Raw genomic sequence first — 25,826 nt, forward strand, 5'->3', positions numbered from 1 at the left:
TTTTCATCGTTATTTCACCCACACCTTAAGTTGGTCAAAAAAGGTTTATTTTTCTAGATATTTCCTAATATTACACACAAAATATTTGAGGGACAATGATTCAAGCTTAAAGACGCAAACTTATTTGGACATTTCTTAACCATGAGTGAGATTTTGCTTTTCTTTAAGAAATCTGTGACTGGAAAGTTTGGTTAATGCCAGTGACAAGCAGTTAATGGCACAGTTTCTGCTTTGATTTTCTGTGACACACTTTTGAGGTTTTCATCCTCACTTCTTTGTGGTGCCCTCACCTTTGTCTTCCTTTTGTTCTGTAACTGCCGATTTTCATCAACGACCGAAAAAGTAAGAGTGACAAGGAAAAAACAATTTAGCTCAGCTGACTGTTTCTTCTACAAATAGGGAAACACAGTGTGTTCTCCTGGATTTCAGATTAAATTAATAAAAAATTTTAATCCTATAAACAGAGGTCAAAGCTTATTATTTTGAGAGAGACAGAAAGACAGAGAGAGAGAGAGAGAATCCCAAGCAGGCTCTGCACTCAGCACGGAACCTGATGTGAGGGTCAAACTCATGAACCATGAGATCATGACCTGATCTGAACTCACGAACTGTGATATCACGACCTGAGCTGAAATCAAGAATCTGACGCTTAACCGACTGAGCCACCCACGTGCCCCAATCAGAGGTCATTTTTAATGCTTTTATTTAGCAAAATTCCAGGTGATTTTGAAATACATCAGACATCCATTTATTGAGGACAAGAGAGGTTATTCTAAAACATTCTTTAATAGCACTAAACTGATTTTGCCTATCAGGAGAAAAAGGAAGAAAATCCATCCATGGGGTCTTTCTATAGTGGTGGTTACATAGCTGAACTTCTTAGGCATTAAAGAAATTCTCACACACATGTACACACACACATAATTAGAAATATTCCATTTTTAAGACTGAGTTTTACACAACACATTATGATCATAAATGGGTTACTTGGATACAATAGTTATCTCTAGTTATTTTTAGCAAGGTAGCTAGATTTCATAATACTCAATCCTGCCTTATAAATTTAACTTTGTAAACTTGCAGGAGAAATGTGAGCTGTCTGGCCTTCTCTGACAAATCAAAAGTCATCCCGCGAGTCCCACAGTGAGGACACCCCTCCCTCCTCTGAACTCCAGGGGACTTACCCATGTGTCCCCCATACGTCCTAATTCACAGTCTCTCATATCTATCAATAAATAATTATGGAAGAAAAAAAGGAGCAGAAAAATAAACAGGCATTGTAACTTAATAGAAAAAGCACAGGCATTGAATCAGACAAACCAAGCTTTGTATTTCATTTCCTCTATTTATTCACCGTGTGATGCTGGGCAGTTGATTTAACTATCTGAGCCTTCGTTTCCTCATCTATGTATCAGAAGTAACGAACCGCCCTCATAGGGTACTGTGAAGGTTAAATTAAAATTGTAAAGCACCTGGCACACACGAGGCACCCAATAAAAGTTACTTCTCCTTTCCCCTATTCTGGCATATCATTCGTGGTTCGACCCTGCAGTGTGGTTGACTGAACACACGGCTGTTTCTGTGCCGTGACCTTTCCGAAGGCAAAGTCTTGTTAATCTTTGTATTTCCTACAGAACCTAGGGTAGTGAGCTAGATATCCTGGAGGCACAGTTAACCACGTATTGTTTTAAACTGAGGGCTGAAACAGGATGGCTCCTAAACTGTGCAACAATTATTCATGGATTGGGGCTCTTTTGGTAGGACAGCTCCCCTCTTGAGCGATGGCTCCGGCCACTTGGGTGTTGAGACAGCCCATCATATTTCAAATTAGGTTGCCCAAAACATAACCACTTTCCTAAATTCTCTGGCAACTAATCAGAATGATGTTCCATTTCTCACTGTAGACACTGCTGCAGAAAAACTGACCCTATTCTGAGAGAAACAGAATCCACTATACTGTGCTGAAAAGACAAGTTGTGTTGAAAGCACTGAGTCACCTCAACGTGGGTTTTAAACACCAGCTGGCCCCCGACTAGCCCTCAGACCTCGGGCAAGCCATCAATGCTCCTTGAGCCTCAACTAAAACAAGGAGACAGACAATAACTCTCCTTTGGTTGTCACACAGGGCTGTGGGTAGAGAAGAAAGGTGATTCCCTAGAACCAACTTGAACAACTGTGAAGCAGGATGCCAACACGAAGTCTAGAAAGCCATCACTTTTCAGTCAGTGTGAGCTCTTCCTTCGTCACAGCCCAGGCCTCTCCCCCTATTCCCTTCTCTGGCAACTGACCAGCTCTCATTTTATCATTTCAATTCAGTTGAGCAGGAAAGCGATGCACCTGTGTGTGTGTATGTGTGTATGTGTGTGTGTGTATGTATGTATCAACACACAAGTGATCAAATCTACAATCCTGCCTGTCACATTACAATGCAGCAAGTAGATGTGGTCATTAATTCGCACAACAAATCCAGCAACTGTAAAGCAAAGGGCTGGTCTGCAGGCAGGCAGCAGGAACTTGATGCGTTACTTTTCTGTCTGATGCTAGAACACTGCACAGCGCAATTGCTTGTGGCTTTTTCTCATGTGTCAGTCACAATTTCCACTGTAAAACATTTCAAAGAAAATACAGTCCAACCAAAGCATAATAGAAAGTCAGCCCCAGACTAGAGGGGGCGGGTTGTGGGAAAAGCCAAGTGACCAGTCTTGTTAGTTCTGATGGAATCTTCGTTTCTAGGTCTTTCCACTGACGTCACCTAAGGAAACTGGGTTCCTAAGGACATCGGGAGGGTGGGGAGGCAGATGGGCCATCTACACACTACACACGGAAGAACGAACCTTCCCAAATTTCTGAAAAAAATCTTCTTCTGCTCGGGCCAATGCGTCTTCATCAATGTACACAGCCGGCCTTTTGGCCATGAGGAAGTACTGCACCTTCCTCAGATTCCAGCCCAGCACGTACTGGAGCCAGCCGCACACGGCCGCGGTGGACCGGCCGACCCCGGCGTTGCAGTGAACGTACACGGTGTGTCCATTCTCGAGCAGTGCGTGGAGGAGACAGACAGCCTGAGGCAGCATCTGTACTCGGCCTGGGATTGAGAAAGCACAGCACATACACATGAATAACGAACCCCAATATCGCCACTAATAATAAGTCCTGCAGCGCCTGGTGAAATCAGTGCCATGCAGAGAGAGGCGGGGACGTTAGAGCTGGCTCCATTCCTTTGTTTTGACGGAGAAGGTGAGACGATATCAAAGCCCGCTAATGATAAAGCAGAAAGAGCCCTCCAGAGGCAACGGATCAGCTCTGAACCTTCACTTGCTTTTGCTTTGAGTGACTTCTGCATCGGCGCAACTTTCCTCTCAAAGAACAGTTAACCACTGTCTATAGTCAGAAGAATGGATTTTTACATCTATCAGATTGGCTTGTACAGATTGGGCAGAGATTTAGAGGATTTCACCTGGACTTTCTTTAATCCAAATGGATCTTCGGGATAAATGCAAAACACAGAATTAATCCATGTTCGTCAAAGGAGTCAATCTTCTTCACTCAATATATGCTAATTTTCATTTGGCCAATGAGATGCTAACATTAATTGATACACATGTGATAAACGATCATTCATTTGTTCCCTCATGAACCAGTGAGTATTGAAATGATTCCATTTCTCCTTTGCTGTGCAACTGTGATTATAGTTATTATCACCTCGTGACTATTATTTTGATTACAGGTGATCAAATGTCTTCTCTTTTACACACTGAAAGGATAGGCAATGGTCTGCTCAGGCCTGCTGGACTGTCTTATCTCATGAGAGGCAGGAGCCCCCTAAAGTCATCAAACTCCTAGATGCCTGGAGTTTCTTTTGCACACAGGTTCTCAGAGCAAAGACAGTGAATTTGCAGCCGGGGCGGGGGGGTGGGGGGGCGGTGGATGATGGTCACTATAAATTATTTCAAAGGGGAATGAAAGAAGGAAACTATACGGATTACCTAACTTGGATTATGTGCCTGTGACTTGGCACCTTCTAGCTACTCTGTGTTCTCGAAGTCACAGGGGCACAATGGCGCTTCTCGAAGTCACAGGGGCACAATGGCGCTTCACGTTGCTACCCCCCTGGATAACTGGATAGGTGGGGGAAACTCCCCCCTCAAATGATTTCAATACAGATCCTCATGGAGGCCTGGAATTCCATGGTGGAGTGGAGCTGCGAGGTCATGAGAACCACTGAAGTAAGTTTAGACTTCCCTCTTTAGATGTCCTCTTTTAAAATGCAAGCGCCCCTTAAGAGGCCAACACAACACATGGGAATCAGGGGTCAGCATCTCAGAAGAACAGATAGATGTTACAAGACCCCATCATGGTTTGAAGGCCCTCTCACTTGCCCCTCCGTCTGGGGTGGGTCCACCTTAGCCTCAGGCTCACCTTGCTCTGAGACAGGAGCAGAAACATCTACATGGAAGCCAGTACAATATTCTACGTTTGCTGCTGGCATTCTATTCATCGCTTTCCAAGGCATCTAAAGCTACAGGTCCCACACAGCAGTTTAGGGCCATTTCTGACTGGAATGTCTTTAGTCAGGGCACCCTTCGCAGTTCCTCAGGCTCCAACTCCTCCTACTGCCTGTTGCCATACGTTCGTGCTCCCTGCCTGATCGCCGAGGGCGTCTGAGGTGGGGACACACCAGCTCCTCTGTGCCACTTGAGTTTGCAGGTCCAAACCCAGCCATCAACTGTAACCGATTTGCACTTCCTCACTAGGCTGTGGGGTACTCTGAGGTTAGAGCTGGGGGGGCATCCCATACAGGCAGCTGCTCATGGCACTTCCCCAGAGGCAGTCACATATCACTGGAGATGGAAAGATGCAAAATGTCATACGCACCAGAGAGCTGTCTCATTGCGTGCCTCAGGGAGAGTACTGTGTACTTGACTTACCATGTGAGCTGGGAGATCAGAAGAGGCAAAACTTCCAAAATATGCTTGAGCAGCCCTGCCAACAAGGGTGAGGCCTGCCCACGTGCAAGGCTTTTGTTCTACGGAAGGGGTGTTAGAGGTGTAGCCCAAGTAATACTGGCTGGGAAGGGAATGACCATACAGCAAACTGTGAAGCCGGGCTCTTCCTGCTCCTGCCACAGCTGGCATCACGTGCCAAGCTCCCTGTTACAGCCGCCTCTCCAGCTACCGTGTACTTTGCCAGGAGATGAGCTGAAAACAAATTTATTTTCTTGAAATACAGCTGACATACGATGTTAGTTTCAGGGGTACAACCCAGTAACTGGACAATTCTATATTACATGCTATGCTCAGCACAATAGGTGTAGTTACCATCTGTCACCACACAATATCATAAGATTACTGACTAGGGGAGCCTGGGGTGGCTCAGTCGGTTAAGCATCCGACTTTGGCTCAGGTTCTGAACTCACAGTTCGTGAGTTCAAGCCCTGCATCGGGCTCTGTGCTGACAGCTCAGAGCCTGGAGCCTGCTTCAGATTCTGTGTCTCCCTCTCTCTCTGCCCCTCCCCTGCTCACACTATCTCTCTCTCTTTCTCTCTTTCTTTCTCTTTCTCTCTTTCTTTCTCTCTCTCTTTCCCTCTCAAAAATAGATAGGTTTAAAAAAAATTAATAAAAAAATATAGCCTTGAGAATTATTATTAACATGGATTTTCATTCAGTGTCCAGTGTCCAAATAGTGACCATGTGCTGTAGGAGCTTCTGGAGTCAGAACCCCAGCCCCTGTGTTCAGCTTACACAGCATCGGTGCCACCAACCTGCCCGAGCCCAGGTTCACATGGACCCATCAGGATCCCTTCCCCCAGCGCACTCTCTGGCCAGAGATTCCCGGAGGAAGGGTCTGCATCAAATGGCCCAAATAAGGCAGTATCTCTCCCTTTCCTTTTTATCTGTAAAAGGTTCTTCAAGAGGCATGCATACAGCTTAGAAGTTGAAAAGGGAAATGTGTGAGTTTGGAATTTTGTGACCTCGGACATGTAGTCCTGGAAAGTAAGTGGCAGCTGCCATCGGGAAGCTCCAGAAGGCCCCCCGTTTAATTGCCGGTTTCACCCTGCAGTGGTCTTCTCCTAGAATCACTTAGCCACCTCACTTAAGAACTGCCACACAAATATTTCAATAACATAACAAAAAACTAAATAAGAAGAAAGGACAGCAGACAAGGACCTGGTCCAGGATGTCCACCTGTCTCGGCCTGGCCTCCACCGGAGCTCTCACTTATATTGATGTCTAGGGACTACAAATCAGTCTACTTTGATTAATGACAGCCAACATCTACCTGCCCCTTCTACCTGCCAAGTGCTGTTCTAAGCACTGTGCATGCAATAGTTCATTTACAATCACCTTTTAACAACTATGAAGTTGGTGCTATTATTATCCTCCATTTATACCTGAGGGAACTGAGACGAGGAGATTTGCCCAAGGTGACCATTCAAACCCAGCCAGCACAACTCCAGAGCCTCTGGTCTTAACCACTATACTACTGCCCTTCCCTAACCTGCCTGGTCTGTGGTACTTGCTGGCCCCCATGCTGTCAGTCTGAATTCTCAGCCTCTGACCCCGACCTACCTGGTTACACTGTTGCTCCTAACCCAGGTGAGAGCAACATCCTCGCTGGGGGTTAGGCCTTCTGCCCTACAGGAGCTTTCTGTGCCCAATGGGCCATATCCCTCGATTACAAAACCCATTCTAGGAGCCTGAGCTAATGCAAAACCCACCAAGGAATAAAAAGAGGGTGTCCATAATCAGAGCTTGCACAATAAACCGGTGTCAACAAGGGCCTCTAATTTTTCATGTTTCATATACTTCGGTTCCATATAGAAGTTAATTAGATAAGAAGTTTCCATGCATACAAATGATAATACCTAAAGGCAAGAGAGAAATCCAGATTTTTTATAGCAAGTATTCCAAATTTTAACTGTTGGCAACTAAGTTGAAAATTTTAAACCCTGTGCAGGTCTAACAAAACATTTAACTGTCTGTGGTTCTTACTTTGGAATTTAAAACAGGCCTTGGCTCTCAGTGGATGCTCAAGAAGCATTCATTAAGTGCATGAATAAAAAATAAAATGAAACAAAATCCAATAATACTAATTAGATCTGAGACACTACCAGACCCCTCTAATCTAACTTGTGGTCCACACCTCCTCTAGGCTAATCCGACTCTGTAATGATTAAAAGCTTCTTGAAAGCATGCAGTGAGCAAACAAAGATTGGGAGAAAGGGGACAAGGGCTTGAAATCAGGGAGAAGAGTGGAAAAGGCCCTGAAGATGCCCTTTACCTAAGGTTGACCTTGAAAGAAATTACTTCTGGAACATCTCTCAGCCTTTCCAACACATACACACACACACACACACACACACACACACACACACACACACACTCACTCCCTCCCTTCCTTTTTTACTCCAGGCAGATTTATGGCAGGATATGTGATTATTTTATTTGAGCATATCTCCTTTTTCACCTTTGCAGTGTAATATAGATAAGGTCCGTACTGTCTAGTACATCCTCTGGTAGAAAACTAAGAACTTGGGACTAAAAAATATAGTCCCAACTTTGTGATTTTCAAAGCACTTTCATATCAATCATCTTATTCTATTGTTATAAACCTATGAGGCAGAAATGATTACCCCATTTTCCAAATGCAGGAGCTAGCCTGCTTGATATCACAAAGCTCCGTGGTGGCAACAAGGCCCAAGCCCAAGGTGTTGTGGCCCCAAGGTCAGTGACCGCCTCATGGCAGGGCTGCACACACAGGGTAGCGTTGGACAGAACTGTCCAAACAAAGGGGCAGCTGGGGACTCTGGGAAGCACATTAAGTCGTTTGGGAGGCAAGGGCAGACCATTTGTTATCACCAGCACTGCACTGATAGAGGTCAAAACACAATCGGAGTACTTCCTATGTGAAAGAAAACTGAATTTTAATGAACAGACTTGGGTTTTTTTTCAGGTGACTGCTAGATTTGGGAGCTTTTCATGTCTCAGGTGAAAGACACAAACCAATTTTTTTTAAGAAAAGAAAAGAAAAATCCTAACTAACTCCTCTACATATGACAAAATGTACAAGAGTAAGGATCGATAGTACAATTGATTGTAACAGGCCTGTGACAACCAGTGGTGACAGTCAGGCCTAACACACTGTCTTCTTTCTCAGACTTTATCTGACAGCATTATGCTACAGCTCAAAACACTTCCAGATGGATTTTTCTCTAGAGTTCTAAAAATATTCAGCTAAATTAACCTATATGTTCATTGTGCTAATATTGTGAGCCACACAGATTAATCTATTGGTCCAAACCTCCCCTGCGACTCTGGAATGGTCATTAACCCTTTGATTACTCCCCCAGTTATGCTGAGCCAAAGAAAGCCTTCATTTAACCTTCAGAGTTTGCCAAGTGGGAGCTTTCATTCGCTGTCATTGGTGTTGCCAAACTGCCTCAGTGTAGAAGGTGTTCCCCTGTTGTGGTGGGGATGGGGACCTGGTGACCCTGTGACCCCCCAAAAGAATTTAACACAACTACAGTGGGCCTTTGGGGGTGGAGTTTTCCCTTAGGCTTCTGCATACCCCAAACTATCGAGCAAACACCTATTAGTCACCAGGGCCCTCGGGTAATCAATGCCTGGAATGGAACGGGACGGGGCTACAGTTAGCAGCTCAGCTACTCCAAGCTTGTCTCACGTTACACTCCCAACGGGTAACAATGCTATGAAATCAGAATCAAAGCAGCAAGAATCAGAACGCTCTCTGGAAGCTACAGGCACGTGGTCCTTACAATCTTCTCTGTTTTGAAACCAGAAACACAAAGCACTTTCGTATCAATCATCTTATTCTATTGTTATCGTCTTGTAAGGCAGAAACTATTACCCTATTTTCCAAATGCAGGAACTAGCTTGCTCGATATCACACAGCTACTCAGGGGCTTTCATTCTGCTGTCACCAGTGTTTGTCAAACTGCCCTGGGGTGGAAGGCACTCCACTGTTGTGGCGGGGATGGGGGCCTGGTGACTGCGTGACCCCCACAAAAGATTTTAACACAACTATAGTGGGCCTAGATTCAATGTGCAAGCAAAGTTATTTTGTTTCCTTGAAAAACAGCACAGCTCTAATGGCTCAATCAAGTTTCTTTGGACCAGCATTACCACCAAGAGTAACCAAACAATCTCCTCTTCAGGAAGAAAAATTACACCTCATCCCGAGTGATGGTTCAGTCCAGCCCGGCCATGAGAACCACCTGAGATTCATAAAAAGCCAAGGCAGGCGACAGCCAGGTTCCCAAGTATCCTCAAGGTCTTCTGTCCCCACCTACATCCTGGACTGTTGACTCTGGGGAGACAAGCCATCTCCCTGGCAAATGGTCTTTGTCTAACTCCAGGTCATCATGAGCACAGGGGACTGAAAGTCCACATGAGCACCCAGGGAGTAGTGTCGTAGCGCTGTGTCTGCAGCCATGATCCAAGTCTGACTGCCTGTGTTGAAATCCAGGCTGTGTGTCTTTCTCTATGACCTTGGCCACATTACTTAACATTTTCGTACCTGTCTCTTCTTCTACAAAATGGAGATAACTACATATGCCTGGAGTCTTGTCAGAATTATATGAGTTGGGCACGAAACTGCTTAGGAGAGTGTCTGATACGTTATGTACTTTGGGGGGAAGAGGACTGAGGGTGGAGATATTTCCTGGCTAGGCATCCCTGCCTTCCTTCTTTCCCCCAGAATAGCAGTTCACCAAAGTCCCTTGCCAATGCCATTCCCACAGCCCTCTGCTGCCCCCTGCTGACAGCCGGTTGAACTAGTAGTGTAACTTGGTTCTCTCAGCTTCACTTCCCCTCATTCCTTTCCCAGAGAGAATCTTACTCTACTGCCATGCTGAAATACAGAGCATTCCTGTAAAATGCCATGCCTTAGGCCTTGACTTACACTGTTTCATCCACCTGGCATGCCCTTCCTCCCTCTCCATCAACCTGTCAAAGCCACGCCCACCTCAAATGCCATGACATTGATATAGCCTCCCTGTGCTTTTCTCCCCACCTCATAACCCATGAGGAACATGTGACTCATTACTCGCATCACATTCTTCTCTGCATTGTAATTAGTTTTGAGCTTGTCTTATCACCTCTTGCCATTAGATCAAAACTATGCCTTCTGTCTCTCTCATTTTCCCAGCAGCACGCATATCCTGACCCCTCTTCACAAAGACATGCTCAGCCAGTACTTGTGCAGTAACTACAGCCTCACCATTGCCACCCTGCCCCCAACTGTGTCATCCCTCATTATCTCTCACTTCAACTATCGCAGTAACCTCCTAACTGGTGTCCCCAGATCCACTGAGAGCCCACCTCCATCTTCTGTCCACTGGGCAAACCGCACTTCTGAAGGGGAAAAAAAAAAAAAAGGTGATCTTGGCACTAGCCCAGTCTCCCACCCTTTCAACTGCTTCTTACTGCTTTTAGGAGACAGTCTAAAATCCTTATTGTGGCCCAAATCTGCAAGATCCTCTTCCTTCATTCCCTGACCTGCAGCCATACTGGGCTTCTTTTAGAACATTCTATGTTCTTCTGCAGCAGAGACTTCCTAAGCTGCCCCCTCTTGCTGGAAGCCTCTTTCCCACCTCACCCCCAGCAACCCCATCCTTCGATCTAGCTCAAACATACCTAGGAAAACCTTCCTTGACCCTCTTCCTACATCTGATTTGACTGTGCATATGCTCTCACAGCAGTATCTTTCTAACACAAGTTTCATCGTATTTGTGAATTTCTGTTCGTGGTTATTTGATTAATATGTGTCTTCCCTTTAGGACTATAAGGTCTATGGGGACAGGAGCTATGCCTGCTTTTCCTCACCACTGTGTTCCCAGCTGCCGGCATAATGCCACACATACATCAGGCACACAACAGACATATAGTTAATGAATAAACAAATCAAAGGAGCCATGTTAAACAGAATCTTGGCCAAATTATCAAAATATGTCAAATCTATTAAACCTAAAACCTTATAGTCATTCCATTTCTATCACTCATATTTAAGTCACTCAATTATAGACATAAAGGTAGGTGGGTAGGTAGATAGGTAGGTAGATAGATGATAGATAGATAGATAGATAGATAGATAGATAGATAAGACAGACATACAGACAGACAGACAGCAATGGCTTCTCTGAAACACTTCAACAAGAAGCCAGAAAGATTTTTCTGATGCTTACCTTCAGTGCTCATATCTGGGGTCGGCATCCAGATGTAGACCAAGCCTTCTTCCTTATATAGCTTAATCATGGTGTCTGGAGTCATGGGTTCCGGGTAGCGGTTACAGCCTGAGGAATTCTGTACAATATCCCATTCAGTCTGGAAATTCATTACAGCCGTAATCCCCAATTCGTGCTTCAGTTTGATGGTTACATGCTCCACTTGACGAGGGCAGCTACCCAGCCAGATATTTGGAAGAATTCTAATGAGAATACATAGAGGCAACTATTATTATTGTTACTGTTATGGTTTGAGGTCTGAGGAGCTACAGAAAATATGTGGTAATAAAATGCAATTAACCTTTAAATCTGACACAGGAAAATCTGCATTAACAATATTAGATGTTGTAACAATATTATTGATATAATAATATTATTATTGGAAGAAAAAATACCGTAATGTTGTTTTTAAGGAAACAAACAATTCAATTAACTAAAATGCTAGGAAATAGGCAATAGCAAGACAAATCCAGCAACATATTAAAATAAGTCCACCAAGTTGTATTTATTCCTTGATTGTATATGTGGTTCAACATTTGGAAACTCATCCACATATTTCAAACACTAATAAGTTAAAGGCAAAACTCCCATGATTATGGGAGTAAATCCTGTAAAACATTTACAAAAATCAGCCATCATTCCTGTTTAAAACTCTGCGTAAAAATTTCAAATAGTAAGAGAACTTTTAAACACCAGAAACTAACAAACAATAGTCTTCTTTTAAACAAAATCAAAGTCAAGATTATATCTATTAGTACCCAACGTTGTCTTACATGTTTCACCTAATGCTACAAGTTAAGAAGAAATATAACTATCTGTAAAAAATCAAAAAAGAAAAAGAAAATGTCATTATTTTTCAACTATGTTTCCATATCTAAATATCCCAAAGTCTAGATTCTACCCTCAAAGTTTCTGAGTCAGTAGATCTGGGTTGAGAGTCCAAGAATTTGGACTTCTCTAACAAGTTCCCAAGCAATCCTGATGCTTCTAGTTCAGGGCAAAACTTTGAGAATCACTCACTCCTTAAAAGACTCAATTACAAAGCTATACAAAATATTACAGGTATTAAGATATATGGATTAAGGAGAATGTACCAAAATCAAACAGCTTTTCTGTGTGCCAGCAGTAGCCAGGTAGAAATGGGGAAGTGGACGGGTGCCTGGGTGGCTGTGGCTCAGTCGTCTGACTTCAGCTCAGGTCATGATCACTCAGTTTGAGAGTCTGAGCCCCATTTTGGACTGGCTTCTATCAGCACAAAGTCCACTTGGGATCCTCTATCCCACACTCTCTCTGTGCCTCAAAAATAGACATTAAAAAAAAACAGAGGCGTGCCTGGGTGGCTCAGTCGGTTAAGTGGCCGACTTCAGCTCAGGACATGACCTCACGTTTTGTGGGTTTGAGTCCCATACTGGGCTCTGTGCTGACAGCGCAAAGCCTGGAGCCTGCTTCGGATTCTGTGTCTTCCTGTCTCTCTGCCCTATCCCCCACTAGCGCTCTCTCTCTCTCTCTCGCTCTCTCTCTCTCTCAAAAAACAATTTTACGTTCATTTGTTAATAAACAATAAAAAAAAGAAATGAGGAGGTAGAGGTGAATCTCATTCAAAAATAAAAGCAAAATTATAAAACAACTAGGCAGACATTTAACCAGAAAGATTTATGAAACTTTATTGGACATTAAGAAAAAAGACAATGAATAAATAGATATACTGTGATATTATAATAATATATATTTGGTCTTCATCGCAGTTTCTGGCACAGTTTCCTGAGTGATGAGAGCCATAAGGTGTCTTTTGCTGTGTTAATGAAGTAACTTCTGGATAGCACCTAAGGATGGCCTGGTTGACCAGGGGAACCAACTTTGTGATTAGAGGGACTGAACCTGAAGTCCCACCCCTCGGCTTCCAGGAAGAGAGAGGGCTAGAGGTTGAGCCAATCATCAGTGGCCAATGATTTAATCAATTATCCCTAGATAATGAAGCTTCCATAAAACCCAGGATTCCAAGGTCAGGATTCCAAGAACTTCCAGGTTGGTGACACAGAAAGAGTGGGGCTCCCAGAGAAGGTCTGGAAGCTCCAAGCCATCTCCCACATTCCTTGCCCTGTGCGTCTATTCCATCCATCTGTTCCTGAATTATATCCTCTTAAAGTAAGCCAGTAACCTAGTGAAACATTTCCTGAGTCTGTGAACTGCTCTAGAAAATTAATCAAACCCAAAAAAAGGAAGGGGTCATAGTACCTGTGATTTATAACCAGTCAGAAGCACAGGTAACAACCTGGGCTTGCAACTGACATCTGAAGTGGAGAGTGGGGGACAGTCTTCTAGGACTGAAATCTTAACTTGGGAATCTGATGATACTTCCAGGTAGATAGTATCAGAGTCAGGTCGAATTGTAGGACCCCAAGTTGGTGCCCAGAAAATTGATGACTGTATGGGGAAATCTCCTCACATCATACACATTGAAATTGGGTCCCAGAACCCAAAAGAAATGCCATGCAAATATCATAAAAATGCAAATATTTTCCAAATCAATATATAACTTTAATGAACACTATTATAATTTATTGTGTGTGGTATATATTGTCTTCCACACTAATTATTTCACACGTGTACATTCTCTCCTGAAATAATGGGTAAATACTCTATTTCAACTTTATTTGAATCACGTCACCTAGAACTTTACTAGGTTCAATATGAAGCATTCAGACAACAGTTTATAAATGATGATGGTACATATCACTTGATGCTCACCAGTGCTCCCAGTTATCCTCTTTCAAGTATGGAGGGCTAAATTTCTTCTCTGCCTGAAAGTTAGAGCCATCTGACTTGCTTTTGTCAATAATAAGTGAGCTGAAGTAATACCTGTACCTTCCAGAAGGACATATGTAGGACCTCATGCACAGGTCTCCATGCTCTATCTTTCCCTGCAGCAATGGTCATGAAAACATGTGTGGATAGTGAACTGCTAGAAGACTGAAGTGGTCTAGAATGCTAACTAAGCTCAGGAGGCCAGCTGCCCTGGAGAGCCAGTGGCTTGTTGATTTAAGCCAATTTTGCCATTGTTTGTTACCACAGCATAACCTGACTTGTTCTAACTCAATGCCTAAATAATTAATCCATTAAAGCCCCTGATGTGCAGGAAAGAAATAGAGCAGAGGGACTACACTTTTATTTAGCTACTTTCTAGCTTAAAGCAATCCTTCTCTGTTGGGGAAAATTTTGTTTCCCAAGGGATATTTGGCCACAATTATGGAGATATTTTAGATTATGACACTGGGTGGTGTTAATGGTACCTATTAGATTGAAAGTGGGGATGTTGCCAAACATCCTATAATGCATAGGGTAGCCCGCACAACAAAGAATTAGCAAATCCAAAACATCAATAATGCTGTGATTAAGAAGCCTTGGGCTGGGGGAATAAAAATGGAACTGACCTCCTTACTATGGGAGGGAAGAAAGGGAACCTGGGACAGGGAATAAGACCAACATATCTGACACAGAGTTTGTGGCTCATCAGTTATGCCATTCTGATAATACGATATTCCACGTCATATTTTAAAATATGTATGTATGTGCATAAAGAGAGAGAGTTAGAGAATGAGCAAAAGTCTAATAGTACAGAGTCGAACAGCACTAAACATTTTAAGTGTGGTGTAATGGAAAGGGCATGAAACATAAGCCAGAAACAATGCCAATCATAGCATGATATTTTTTTTAATGTTATTTATTTTTTTAAATTTTTTTTTTCAACGTTTTTATTTTTTTATTTTTGGGACAGAGAGAGACAGAGCATGAACGGGGGTGGGGCAGAGAGAGAGGGAGACACAGAATCGGAAACAGGCTCCAGGCTCCGAGCCATCAGCCCAGAGCCTGACGCGGGGCTCGAACTCATGGACCGCAAGATCGTGACCTGGCTGAAGTCGGACGCTTAACCGACTGCGCCACCCAGGCGCCCCTAATGTTATTTATTTTTGAGAGAAAGAGAGCAAGCAGAGGAGGGGTAGAGAGAGTGGGGGTGGACAGAAGATCCGAAGCAGGCTCTGTGCTGACAGCAGCGAGCCCAATGTGGGGCTCGAACTCGTGAACCGCGAGATCATGACCTGAGCCAAAGTTGGATACTTAACCAACTGAGTCACCCAGGTGACCCCATAGCAAGATAATTTTAAAAGCACTTGGTAATAACTGTGTGACATCAGGGAAAGTTACTTCTCATCTCTAAGCCTTTGGCTGATCATCTTTAAAATGGGTCTAAAAATAACTAATTCATGGGAAGAAAATGCAATGTAATAAGGTATTTGAACAGGACTGATACTAGTGTATGTGCAATAAATCAAGTGGCATTAATGTCTAGTTGTTATAATTTACTTATTTTAGTAATTTACTTTGTATTGTCATGACTATTCAGATAATTTCCCATTGTTCTGTGTATCCTTCATTTGAATGCTGCAGAGTTTGGAATATTCACTCTATTTTCTTAGATGAAATCCAGCTTGTTTTTGTGGGGTTTTTTCCTTATGGCTGTTGCTATTGTAATTGTTAATGTTAATAAGAAGCCAATTGACTAATCCTCAAATATGGGTATTATCCATCCTCACTGAAAATATCTCACAATATCTAGCATCATCTAAAACTTGAATCCTACTTACACTCCAGAAGATAAACCAATTTTTTATTGCTACTTGGGCTCTAACAGGATCTATTCGAGAGACAGTCATAAAGTGGCTGTGGAGTGAGGCCTATGAGTCTGTGGAATTTTTTTTTCAAGAAATTGACTAGGTTATATATATTACATATACAGCCAGATTCCAAAACCACTAGCCTGGCAGATACCAATAAACATGCAGAAGTTTAGTACAGAGATCTCAACACCTTTTAATAGCAGCAAAAAATATGGCAATGAGAGGGAATGAAGTGCTCAGCCCTACACATGCATATGAAAATTAAGTCTGTGCCTTTCTCCAAAAATACTTTCAAGACTATGGGGCACCTGGGTGACTCAATCGGTTAAGCATCTGACTGTTGGTTTGGGCTCAGGTCATGATCTCAAAGTTCATGAGTTCAAGCCCCACATTGGGCTTCAAGCTGACAGAGCAGAGCCTGTTTGGGATTCTCTCCCTCGCTCTCTGCCCCTCTCTTGCTCATTCTCTCTGTCTCTCTCTCAAAATAAATAAATAAAAACTTGAAAAATTAAAAAAAAATACTTCCAAGACTAAAAATGATTCCTAGACATATTGAGGAATGGGAAACTGTTAGGAGAGTGTAGCTACAAGGATATGTGTCTATGTTTAATGTGTAGTATCTTCTAAAAAGTCAAAACTAAATCTTCTTCTGAGTCATGACAAGTATTTAATATAGTTATATTTCTAAGAATAAACTTTTGCAGAAAAAAAAGTTTTATTAATGGGAGTCTTGACTATTGCCACCCTTATTCAACCAAATTGTATTTAAATCAAATCCATCCCATTAATATTGCAACTTAACTAAAGACCAGAGGTGGGGGGACAGGGGATGGATGGATGGATGGCTGACATTCTGGAACCTTACTTTGTTGGACTGCAAATCAAAATCAATTTCATCCATTTGGGTGAATGTGGACCTGTGGTTCCAGGTAATCACATCACAAAACTACACCGTTCGCTTCACCTGTCAGGCTGGGGCCTGTGTTACAACAGCAACTGAAGCGTATGAATGAACCAGTGCCCGCTTGCTGTACCTCAGCTGTCAGTGAACGGAGGCCTTGTTGGCAATGATGAGTGCATCAGACAGAATGAGCATCCAAGCACTTTGCAAAATAAATACCACCGGGCATTGACAGGAGGAGGGGGCATGGGATAAACAGAAGATATCAGCAAAAAAAAAAAAAAAAAAAAAAAAAGCCAGTTATATGGACACCACATCACAAGTTCCATCACTAATGGCCTTGAAAAATGGCAGAATAACCTTTTCCTGAAGGTGAAAATTAGCATTATATTTTGTCCATAAGAAAAAAAAAAGTTAGGAAACATAGAAATCATGCAATCAATGAATGAACATAGGATTTGTTTATCTCTTATCACACTAAGAGACCACCACTGTTGAAGACAGTGCCCAGTTCCTAGCCGTACAAACACAACACCATTTTAAAGAGGAAGAAAATGGATTTTGCTGAGGTTCTTTATAAAACCCAGCTAAGGATTTAAAAGCAAAAAAAAAAAAAAAAAAAGATTAGCACATTTCCTAAGTTGGATAATTTTGCTGCATTTACCTTATTTAATATTTTATGGGCAATTCAATGTTAAATTAAAATGTGATCTGGCTTTTAAATAATACTTGAGAAAAAAAAAAGTCTATCAGTCCTATCATTTAGATCTCATTAGTGGGAAAGCAAGAGAAACGTTAAAATCAACCTCCAGTAAGCTCCAAGCTTCATTAGCACATGTAACTCCTGCTGAAAATCTGTCCTCTGTGTCAACTGCTATGTTATTAATACCAAACTTCTACCCAAAAAAGGGTGCTTCTAATACACTTCAGTTAAGGCTAAATGACTGCGCAAAGACAAGTTTCAACTTAGAGAGTGATGCTAACTAATTTCTTTATTAAAATAGTTTTATTGGGGCGCCTGGGTGGTGCAGTCGGTTAAGCGTCCGACTTCAGCCAGGTCACGATCTCGCGGTCCGTGAGTTCGAGCCCCGCGTCAGGCTCTGGGCTGATGGCTCAGAGCCTGGAGCCTGTTTCCGATTCTGTGTCTCCCTCTCTCTCTGCCCCTCCCCTGTTCATGCTCTGTCTCTCTCTGTCCCAAAAATAAAAAAATAAAATAAAATAAAATAAAATAGTTTTATTATAGTTTGCTTACAGGTTATAGACTACAGTATGTAGATAGCACATTCTAATTTCTACAGGTAGTTAGTTTCTTAGATTTGGGGGAGGGGGGGTGTGCTTGAGTTTAAAGCCACATGAAGCAAATATTTTTGACATATGTTCTTTTTATTTTCTATATAAAAATGACATATAATTAATTATTAAGGTCTGTTATGGGTTGAATTGTATTTCCTCTAAATTTCTAACCCCAGCACCTCTTCTTACTTGGAGATAGGATCTCTACAGGGCAATCAAGTTAAAATGAAGCCCTTAGGGTGGGCTCTAATCCAACATGACTGTTGTTCGTATAAGAAGGGGAGATTTGGACACAGACACGTACAGAGGAAAGATGATGTGAACATAAAAGAAGACAGTCATCTACAAGGCAAGGAGAGAGGCCTGGAACACATTCTTCCCTTGCAGCCCTCAGAATGAGTCAACCCTGTAGATACCTTGATCCTGAACTCCTGGCCTCCAGAACTGAGATAGTAATTTTCTGTTGTTTAAAAGCCACCCAGTTTGTGGCACTTTGTCAGACCAGCCCCAGGAAACTAATACAAAGTCTGAACATTCCAATTTAAAATATATACGTTCAATCATCCAGATTCTTCAAATATCCATATATCAAGTATGCTTAAAGTAAAACATTTTAATAGATTTTTTCAGTTTTCATCCTGATCTCTGAAAGTCTAAATTAACTTTTGATTGTGGCATTCCAATCGTCCTCTCATACACAATACTACTCATCCACATTCCTTAACTCATGTCCTTCAGTCCATCACTTGAGCACCTCCAGCATGGCAGACAAGATCATCAGGCCCCTGTTGGGCTATTTTGGCTTACTTCTTTCATGAATTCATTCTGTTTGTTTGTTTGCTTGTTCTCATTTTCTGAGAGAGAGAGAGAGAGAGAGAGAGAGAGAACACACATGTACATGCAAGTGGGAAAGGGGCAGAGGGAGGAGAGAGAGAATCTTAAACAGGCTCTGCGAACCCAACGCGGGGCTCAGTCTCACAACCATGAGATGGTAACCTGAGCCAAAATCAAGAGTCAGATGCCTGACCAACTGAGTCACCCTGGCGCCCTTGGGTTTCCTTCTTGATCTAATAACTCAGTTCTGAAGTTCTGAGATATCCAGTTTTGGTAACTACAATATAGTCTTGGGCCCCTTTGCTTGGCTTTCAGAAACTGGACCTCAATGGAGACTCACCTGAAATATGTAAGAGCACAGTCTTCAGACTCACAAATTCTTAACCTTGAGTCCAAGAGACTTTGGCTTTCTGAGTTTTGAGAATTTGTCGCCCTGAAATTTGGTTTATAGACCATATCAATAGATTACAGTGGTAAATAAGACAACTGGCATACTTCATTTTCTTAAAGTCAGTCACACGGTAACACAAAGATTGAGACAAATAACTAGGCTAAGCAGCCTCAGTTGGTTACTGTGATACAAATCTCAACAAAATGTTCTATTAAAATATCCTCTTGGCATGTTAATTTTGTTTCCAATATTGAGCACTCCTTGAAAGAGTAAAGTGTCACATTTAATACTTTTTCACATAATGAACTTGAAGGGATTTGTTTAAAATTAATCACTTGCATAATGAACGAGGAACCACTGAAGATCAAAGAAGTAATTAAAAATTAAACATAAGATTTTTTTTAAGATTGTTCTAAAGTCATTCTATCTATTCAACAAATATGTAATGATGCTTGCTTTTTGCTGGGAACTTAATAAATTGTGAGCAAGACAGTACACCCTCATCTGAGCCTACATTCTTTGAGAAAGACAGGCAATTAGCAAATAAATATACAAAATGTATACAATTAATCTGTAATGCGCTACTGAGGACATAAACAGGGAGTTAAAATGGAGGATCATGGGAAAGTTAGACAGTCAGGAAGGCCCTCCCTGAAAAGGTGGCATTAAAACCGAGACCTGATGTGGAAAAAGGAGTGAGACATTTAATGGTCTTATGGTGAGAAGGAGGTATACCTTAGGAACTGACAAGAATCTGGAGACATGGAGTGAGGTGAACAAGAAGGGACTATGGCATGAGATACACTGAGAAGACCATGCCAGGCCTTACTGCTGTGCTAGGGAATTTGTATAACAAAACAAAAGCAATAGAAAAGCAGTGAAGGATTTTTAAGTAGAGGAGTTACACGGACTTATGTCAGCATTTTTAAAGGATGACTCCACCTGTTATGGAGAAAATGGATTGGGCAGAAGATAGAGCAGAAACTATAGAGGAAGAGGGAGGACTTTTGGGATAGTGATGGCCTGGAACACAGCGGTGCAGATAGAGAAAAGTGGATTAACTCAAAATGTACTTTAGCAGTGGAACCAGCAGAACTTGCACATTAACCAGATGAAATAGTTGAGGGGAAGGAAAAATTCAAAAATGACTCCAAATTTACTAATGTGATATCCTAAGCTACAGTTGCTTAACCAGGTCTGCCTTCAGTGAAGCCTACAGCTCTCAGTTTGTGTATTATGTATTTTTACAAGTTTCAGATTAACCAACATTTCACCAGGCATCATGCTAATGGCACCCACATGCCTAAAAGCTTGATGATATCAAACTATTCAAACTTCCTTTCAGTGTTCCACTCAAATCTTTATTCCCATTATAAAAGTGTTAATAACATAGGGTTTTTATTGATGTGAGAACTTTGTACACAGAATAAGTTAAATCAACTAGATTTAACTCATATGAAAGAAATATCCATGTACACAAAGTGGTACACAGGAAACTGATGTATCTACTCAATCAATTCACTAAAGATATTTTTAAAATTTATTTTTTATACCTGTGGGTCTTTATTTCAGCTCTAGAACAAATAAAAATGAATTTAGGAAACATGACAATCAAAAAATGAAAAAAATCATGATTTTTCTTTTTTTATGGTAATTCTTCTTCATTGCCAACCAGTCATTTGAGTGATTAAAATAGGAGTTTCTAGGGGCGCCTGGGTGGCGCAGTCGGTTAAGCGTCCGACTTCAGCCAGGTCACGATCTCGCGGTCCGTGAGTTCGAGCCCCGCGTCGGGCTCTGGGCTGATGGCTCGGAGCCTGGAGCCTGTTTCCGATTCTGTGTCTCCCTCTCTCTCTGCCCCTCCCCCGTTCATGCTCTGTCTCTCTCTGTCCCAAAAATAAATAAACGTTGAAAAAAAAAATTAAAAAAAAATAAAAATAAAAATAAAAAAAAATAAAATAGGAGTTTCTAGTGAGAAAAACAATTCTGTTCAGTACTGTCAGCACAACAGATGTTTCCATTGTAAATTTCTTTTTTCTTTAAGATTTTATTTTTAAATATCCTCTATACCCTGTATGGAAACCAATTTGACAATAAATTTCATATTTAAAAAAATAATAATAAAATAAAATATAAATAAATAAATATCCTCTACACCCAACATGGGGCTCAAACTTATAACCCCAAGATCAAGAGTTGCACACTCTACTGACTGAGCCAGCCAGGTGCCTCTCATTATAAATCTCTTGACAAAAAAATAAAAAAATTAAAAGATGAGATTATTCATCTAGACCAGTGATTTTCAAATATTAATGTGGAGACAAATCACCTAGGGATCACCTTAAGAGGCAGATAAGGATTCAGTCAAATCTGGGTTAGAGCCTAATATTCTGCACTTTCACAGACTCCCCTGTAGTACCAAGGCTGTTGGCCCTTGGAACACACTTTGAGTAGCCAGGAGTACTCTAACAATGGTGTTGACTCTAAAAGTATTATTTTATTAAACGTTACAACAGTTCACTACATTTCAGTACTCAGTACTTCAGTATTTAGGAACTCTGTTAAGTAAATGAAGTAAGATCCTTGTGCTAGAGCAAACAGAAAGACAAGCATTTTATCTCTATTACTGATGCTAATATTAGAGGCCTGATATCAACCATGCAGGGAGGCTGCTATTTTTAAAAAATTTCTCCTAATTACAGAACACTTTAAAATCTCTTTAGCCCTTTTTCTTGATTTTCCAGTGAAGAGCCTGCAGGAAGCCAAATGACTATCTTACATAACAATCTTGCTTGGCTCTAAGACATTCCTCCTTTCTACAGCACTCATTGGCTTCTTGAGAGTGACCTAAAATTCCCTTTTGTGTTATCTTTTAAAAATGCAGTTGGAGATTTTTTACATATAGATGCTGAAAACTGGGGAAATTTCACATAAGGCTTGAATATTACAGGGGAACTAAGGGATTTAAATGGTGGAAAACTCTAATGCAATTAGCAGTGTTGCAGACAAGGGTGTCAGAAACTAGATAAGGTTCCAGAAAGACAAACAATGAACATCTCCCCTTCCCTATTTGATGTGAGTTCTTACGATGGTAAGAACAGAGGAGAGATGTCAAACTATTAATATTCCAATATTGAGACCTACAAAATCCCTGAGAAGCTTTGCTTCTTTCTTTCAGCCTGGAGTCAGGGCACATGGTATATTTCCCAGTGTATAGAGAGAAGACATGATAGGCAATAAACCCTCCTAAGGATGAGCAGATCAAAAAGCCCTCTGTTTTTAGTTACCTGCGGGTCCTGAGGCTCCACAGATATGGGAAAAGAGGCCAGGTATCAGTGATACTTCATCTCCTTGTTATTCCTAAGAAAGGTCTTAAAGAGTCAGACATGCAGTCTAATACAATTCTCAGGGAGGAGAAGTACCACTTATACCCAAACCAAAACTGTCATATTTAAATTGGTAATCTTTAATAACTCTACTCGTTATGAGAGTGCATTCAGTTACGTGGTGCTCTTACTTGCAGCTAATTTGTTCTGGCAAGACCTTCACAATACAGTTTTATTTAAGACCATCCATTCCACCGAGTATTTTATTAATTGAAGTGCTTAATTGGTAGAAATTGGCCTTAATTTTCCATGTTTCATAGCCCAGGACATTGTCGTCTCCACCTTGTGCTACGCAAGCACTTGGGTTTCTTTCAAGACTTTTGAAGATATTTATTCTGCATTCATAACTGGACTTAAGCGTGTGGAGAAATGTTTGGATCTCCAACTTTTGAAATATATCTGATATCTAAAGCGTACGTCCCTTAAACAATATGAACCCATAGACTTCTATTAATAATATTCAGTCTGGTGTCAAAGAGCCAATTCCTATCAAGTCCCATCTAGCACAACTGATATTCACAGAGAGAGTTTAGTGTGTTTCTATCTCAGGTCTATCGCTGTTCAAGATTACATCCCCAGGTGGTCCCATGTATCCTATTAATCACTTCCATTACCACACATACTCTCAGTGTATTCTTACTATGCTTCTGTCTCCTTCACAAACTCTGTATCCTCTACAAGCCTTTCAAGTGTAAATGTTTCTCAGAGTTTCAGAATGTAACTCATCTCCCTAATATACATTGCCATCTATAACTGACATCTACATGCTGGTAAATTCCAAAACCATTGCCTCCAGCTCAGACCTCAATGCTCTGCTGGAATTCTCCAGTCAATGTCCCATAACTATCAACTGAACTCATCTTCACTATCTTCCACTCTTTGCTCCCTACCCACAAACCTAATTTTCCACTGTCATTCTTCATCTCTGTAAATTATCCCACAGCTTCCCAGTCATCTAAGCCAGGTAACTTTACTTAATTCTTCTCTCTTCCCCTTCTTATAGTCATTAATCCATATAAGTCAATCTCTTAAACAGCTGTAGAATCTGTCCCCTATTCTACATTATTATTGCTTCCCTTCAGATCTTAACACTTAAGAAGTGAATTATACGAACAGCCTCCCACGTGACCTCCCAGTCTCTTTCCTTCCACAATGTAGCTAGAGTCATCTTTATAAAACACAAATCTGATCATGTGACTCCCCTGCCTAAAATAGGGAAGTGACTACCCATCACTTTCATGCAGTCTATAAGTCTTTGGCCTGATCTTTGGAATCTGATCCCCACACATATCACTGATTCCACATCCCCATGTGAACCCCACCCTCCAACTTAGGAGAGACATTTGCAATTTTCCTGACTGCTCAGTACTCTTCCCTGCTGCTTAACCTGCTACTCTTCCTCTGGAAATGCATTTTCATGGCTCATCTTAAGCCTATTCAGTCTTCTCTGATCTCCCATGGTCTCACTTAGGTCTTCCTTCTTTGTGTCCCCAAAACATAAACAATCACACACCTTCATTTTGAGCTCTGTCCTCTCTCACTCTGAGATGTTGGTTTTACTGAGCATTTCCTCCTCTGTACTGTGAGCTCCTTAAGAACAAGAATGATCTTATTGATATCATATTCCCATAACTGAACAGTGTATCCAGTACATTGTTAGCACTTAAAGCAAATAGGTGACTGAACAAATAAATGAATAAGTGAATGAACAACTATAGAAATGTCTACCTTTTCATGATATTTGGTTCACTCAACTACGTGAGGATTCATTCAACTATCATAAACTGAACATCATTTCTATGACTTGCAAAACTGTGGTGAAGATATTTTCAGCTGTATTATCCCAAAGATATATGTATTAAATTATTGGTTGAAATTAGTCCAAAATTAACAATTTTCTCTGTGAGTGTGGACGCTGTTTTTATCCAGAATATAAAATTATGTCCTTAGCATGTTTTACTTTTTTGCCTTAACTGCCAGAAAACTTAAAGATAAATTTAATGTTTCACAGTAGTAATTTGACCATCTCAAATCCTGGGAATTTCAACCCCATCACTTTCACACAGTCTATAAGTCTGAATTTTGATCTCCAGATGGTCCACTGCTATGCTAAATTCCTCTAATATACATGCTTTCTTTTCTGAAGTTTTCTATCATAAACAATTATAATATATTTAAGTTGCTGAAGGAAAGTGGCAAAACGTAATCCTCCAAAATACATGATTCTTCTACAAGTCCCAGGCATTAAACAAACACATAAAAGGTAGAGATCAGCCTCTATTTGAGCCATACTGACTTACAGCAACCAATCAGAGTCAGTCTATCCTGCAGCTATGCATGTCAAACCAAAGGCTCCACTCACATAAAACTGATTGAATATTATAGCTGCCAGAACAATCAATCTGCAATAATAAAGTTCCACTCATGCTTGCAATGTGGTCACATTTTTATTAATTATAACCCATGGCCCACATAAGTTTTATTTCATTCCATGTAGTATTTTAAATGTTAGCTGTTAATGTAGGTGTACAATTTATCAGACAATAACAAATGTGACTCTAGACCAGTGATTTGCAACCCTGGATACAGACATCTTTAGAAATACTTAAGCCAGATCCGCAATCAAAACAGAATTTCTAAAGCAGTGGAGTGGGGCTCAGCATCATTTTTTCCAAGCAGCCCAAGTGATTCTGATGTGCATTGAGCCTTGGGAATACTGATTTAGAGCCTGAGAGAGGGATGTGAGTTGGAGATAAAGATCTGTCATCTTCCCCTTGATAGAGGATTGCCTATCCCATTTTTTTAAAGTGACAATAATTCTATCTTTTAAAAATCAAACTGTAAATTCACCCCACTGAAATGGGACTAGTTATAAAAACCTGAGTTAGAAAAAGGAAATTAGAGATGATTACTCATTTTTAAAAGGACTTTTTTATCTTTACAAAGGATTAATTTAAACATTTCTTCCAGTGAAGGGCAGTGATTTAACTGATCTGTAGACTTATCTCAGTTACTAATTATGCTTGTGACCCTTGCAAAGTCACTGAATCTCTCCAGACCTCACTGAGAGAACTGGATTAAAGAAGCACCTTCCCAGCTCACACGG

At 41.2% G+C, this 25,826-nt stretch overlaps 1 protein-coding gene across 2 annotated transcripts in view; it reads right to left on the reverse strand.

Moving 5' to 3' along the window:
- Positions 1-667: 667 nt before the first annotated feature.
- EPM2A (EPM2A glucan phosphatase, laforin) overlaps positions 668-25,826 on the reverse strand; it is a 107,396-nt gene continuing 82,237 nt past the window's right edge. Inside the window, exons 3-4 of one of the 2 annotated variants that reach the window (XM_030316524.1) lie at positions 11,204-11,445; positions 668-3,085 (exon numbers count right to left, since the gene is read on the reverse strand). In XM_030316524.1, coding sequence (XP_030172384.1) covers positions 2,808-3,085; positions 11,204-11,445 — 520 coding nt within the window. In that variant the 3' untranslated portion in view covers positions 668-2,807. The remainder of the gene's footprint in view (positions 3,086-11,203; positions 11,446-25,826) is intronic. The other variant, XM_030316525.1, reaches the window with a different exon arrangement.

This window comes from Lynx canadensis, chromosome B2 (genome assembly GCF_007474595.2).
Source record: "Lynx canadensis isolate LIC74 chromosome B2, mLynCan4.pri.v2, whole genome shotgun sequence".
In the NCBI taxonomy this organism is placed as follows: domain Eukaryota; kingdom Metazoa; phylum Chordata; class Mammalia; order Carnivora; family Felidae; genus Lynx; species Lynx canadensis.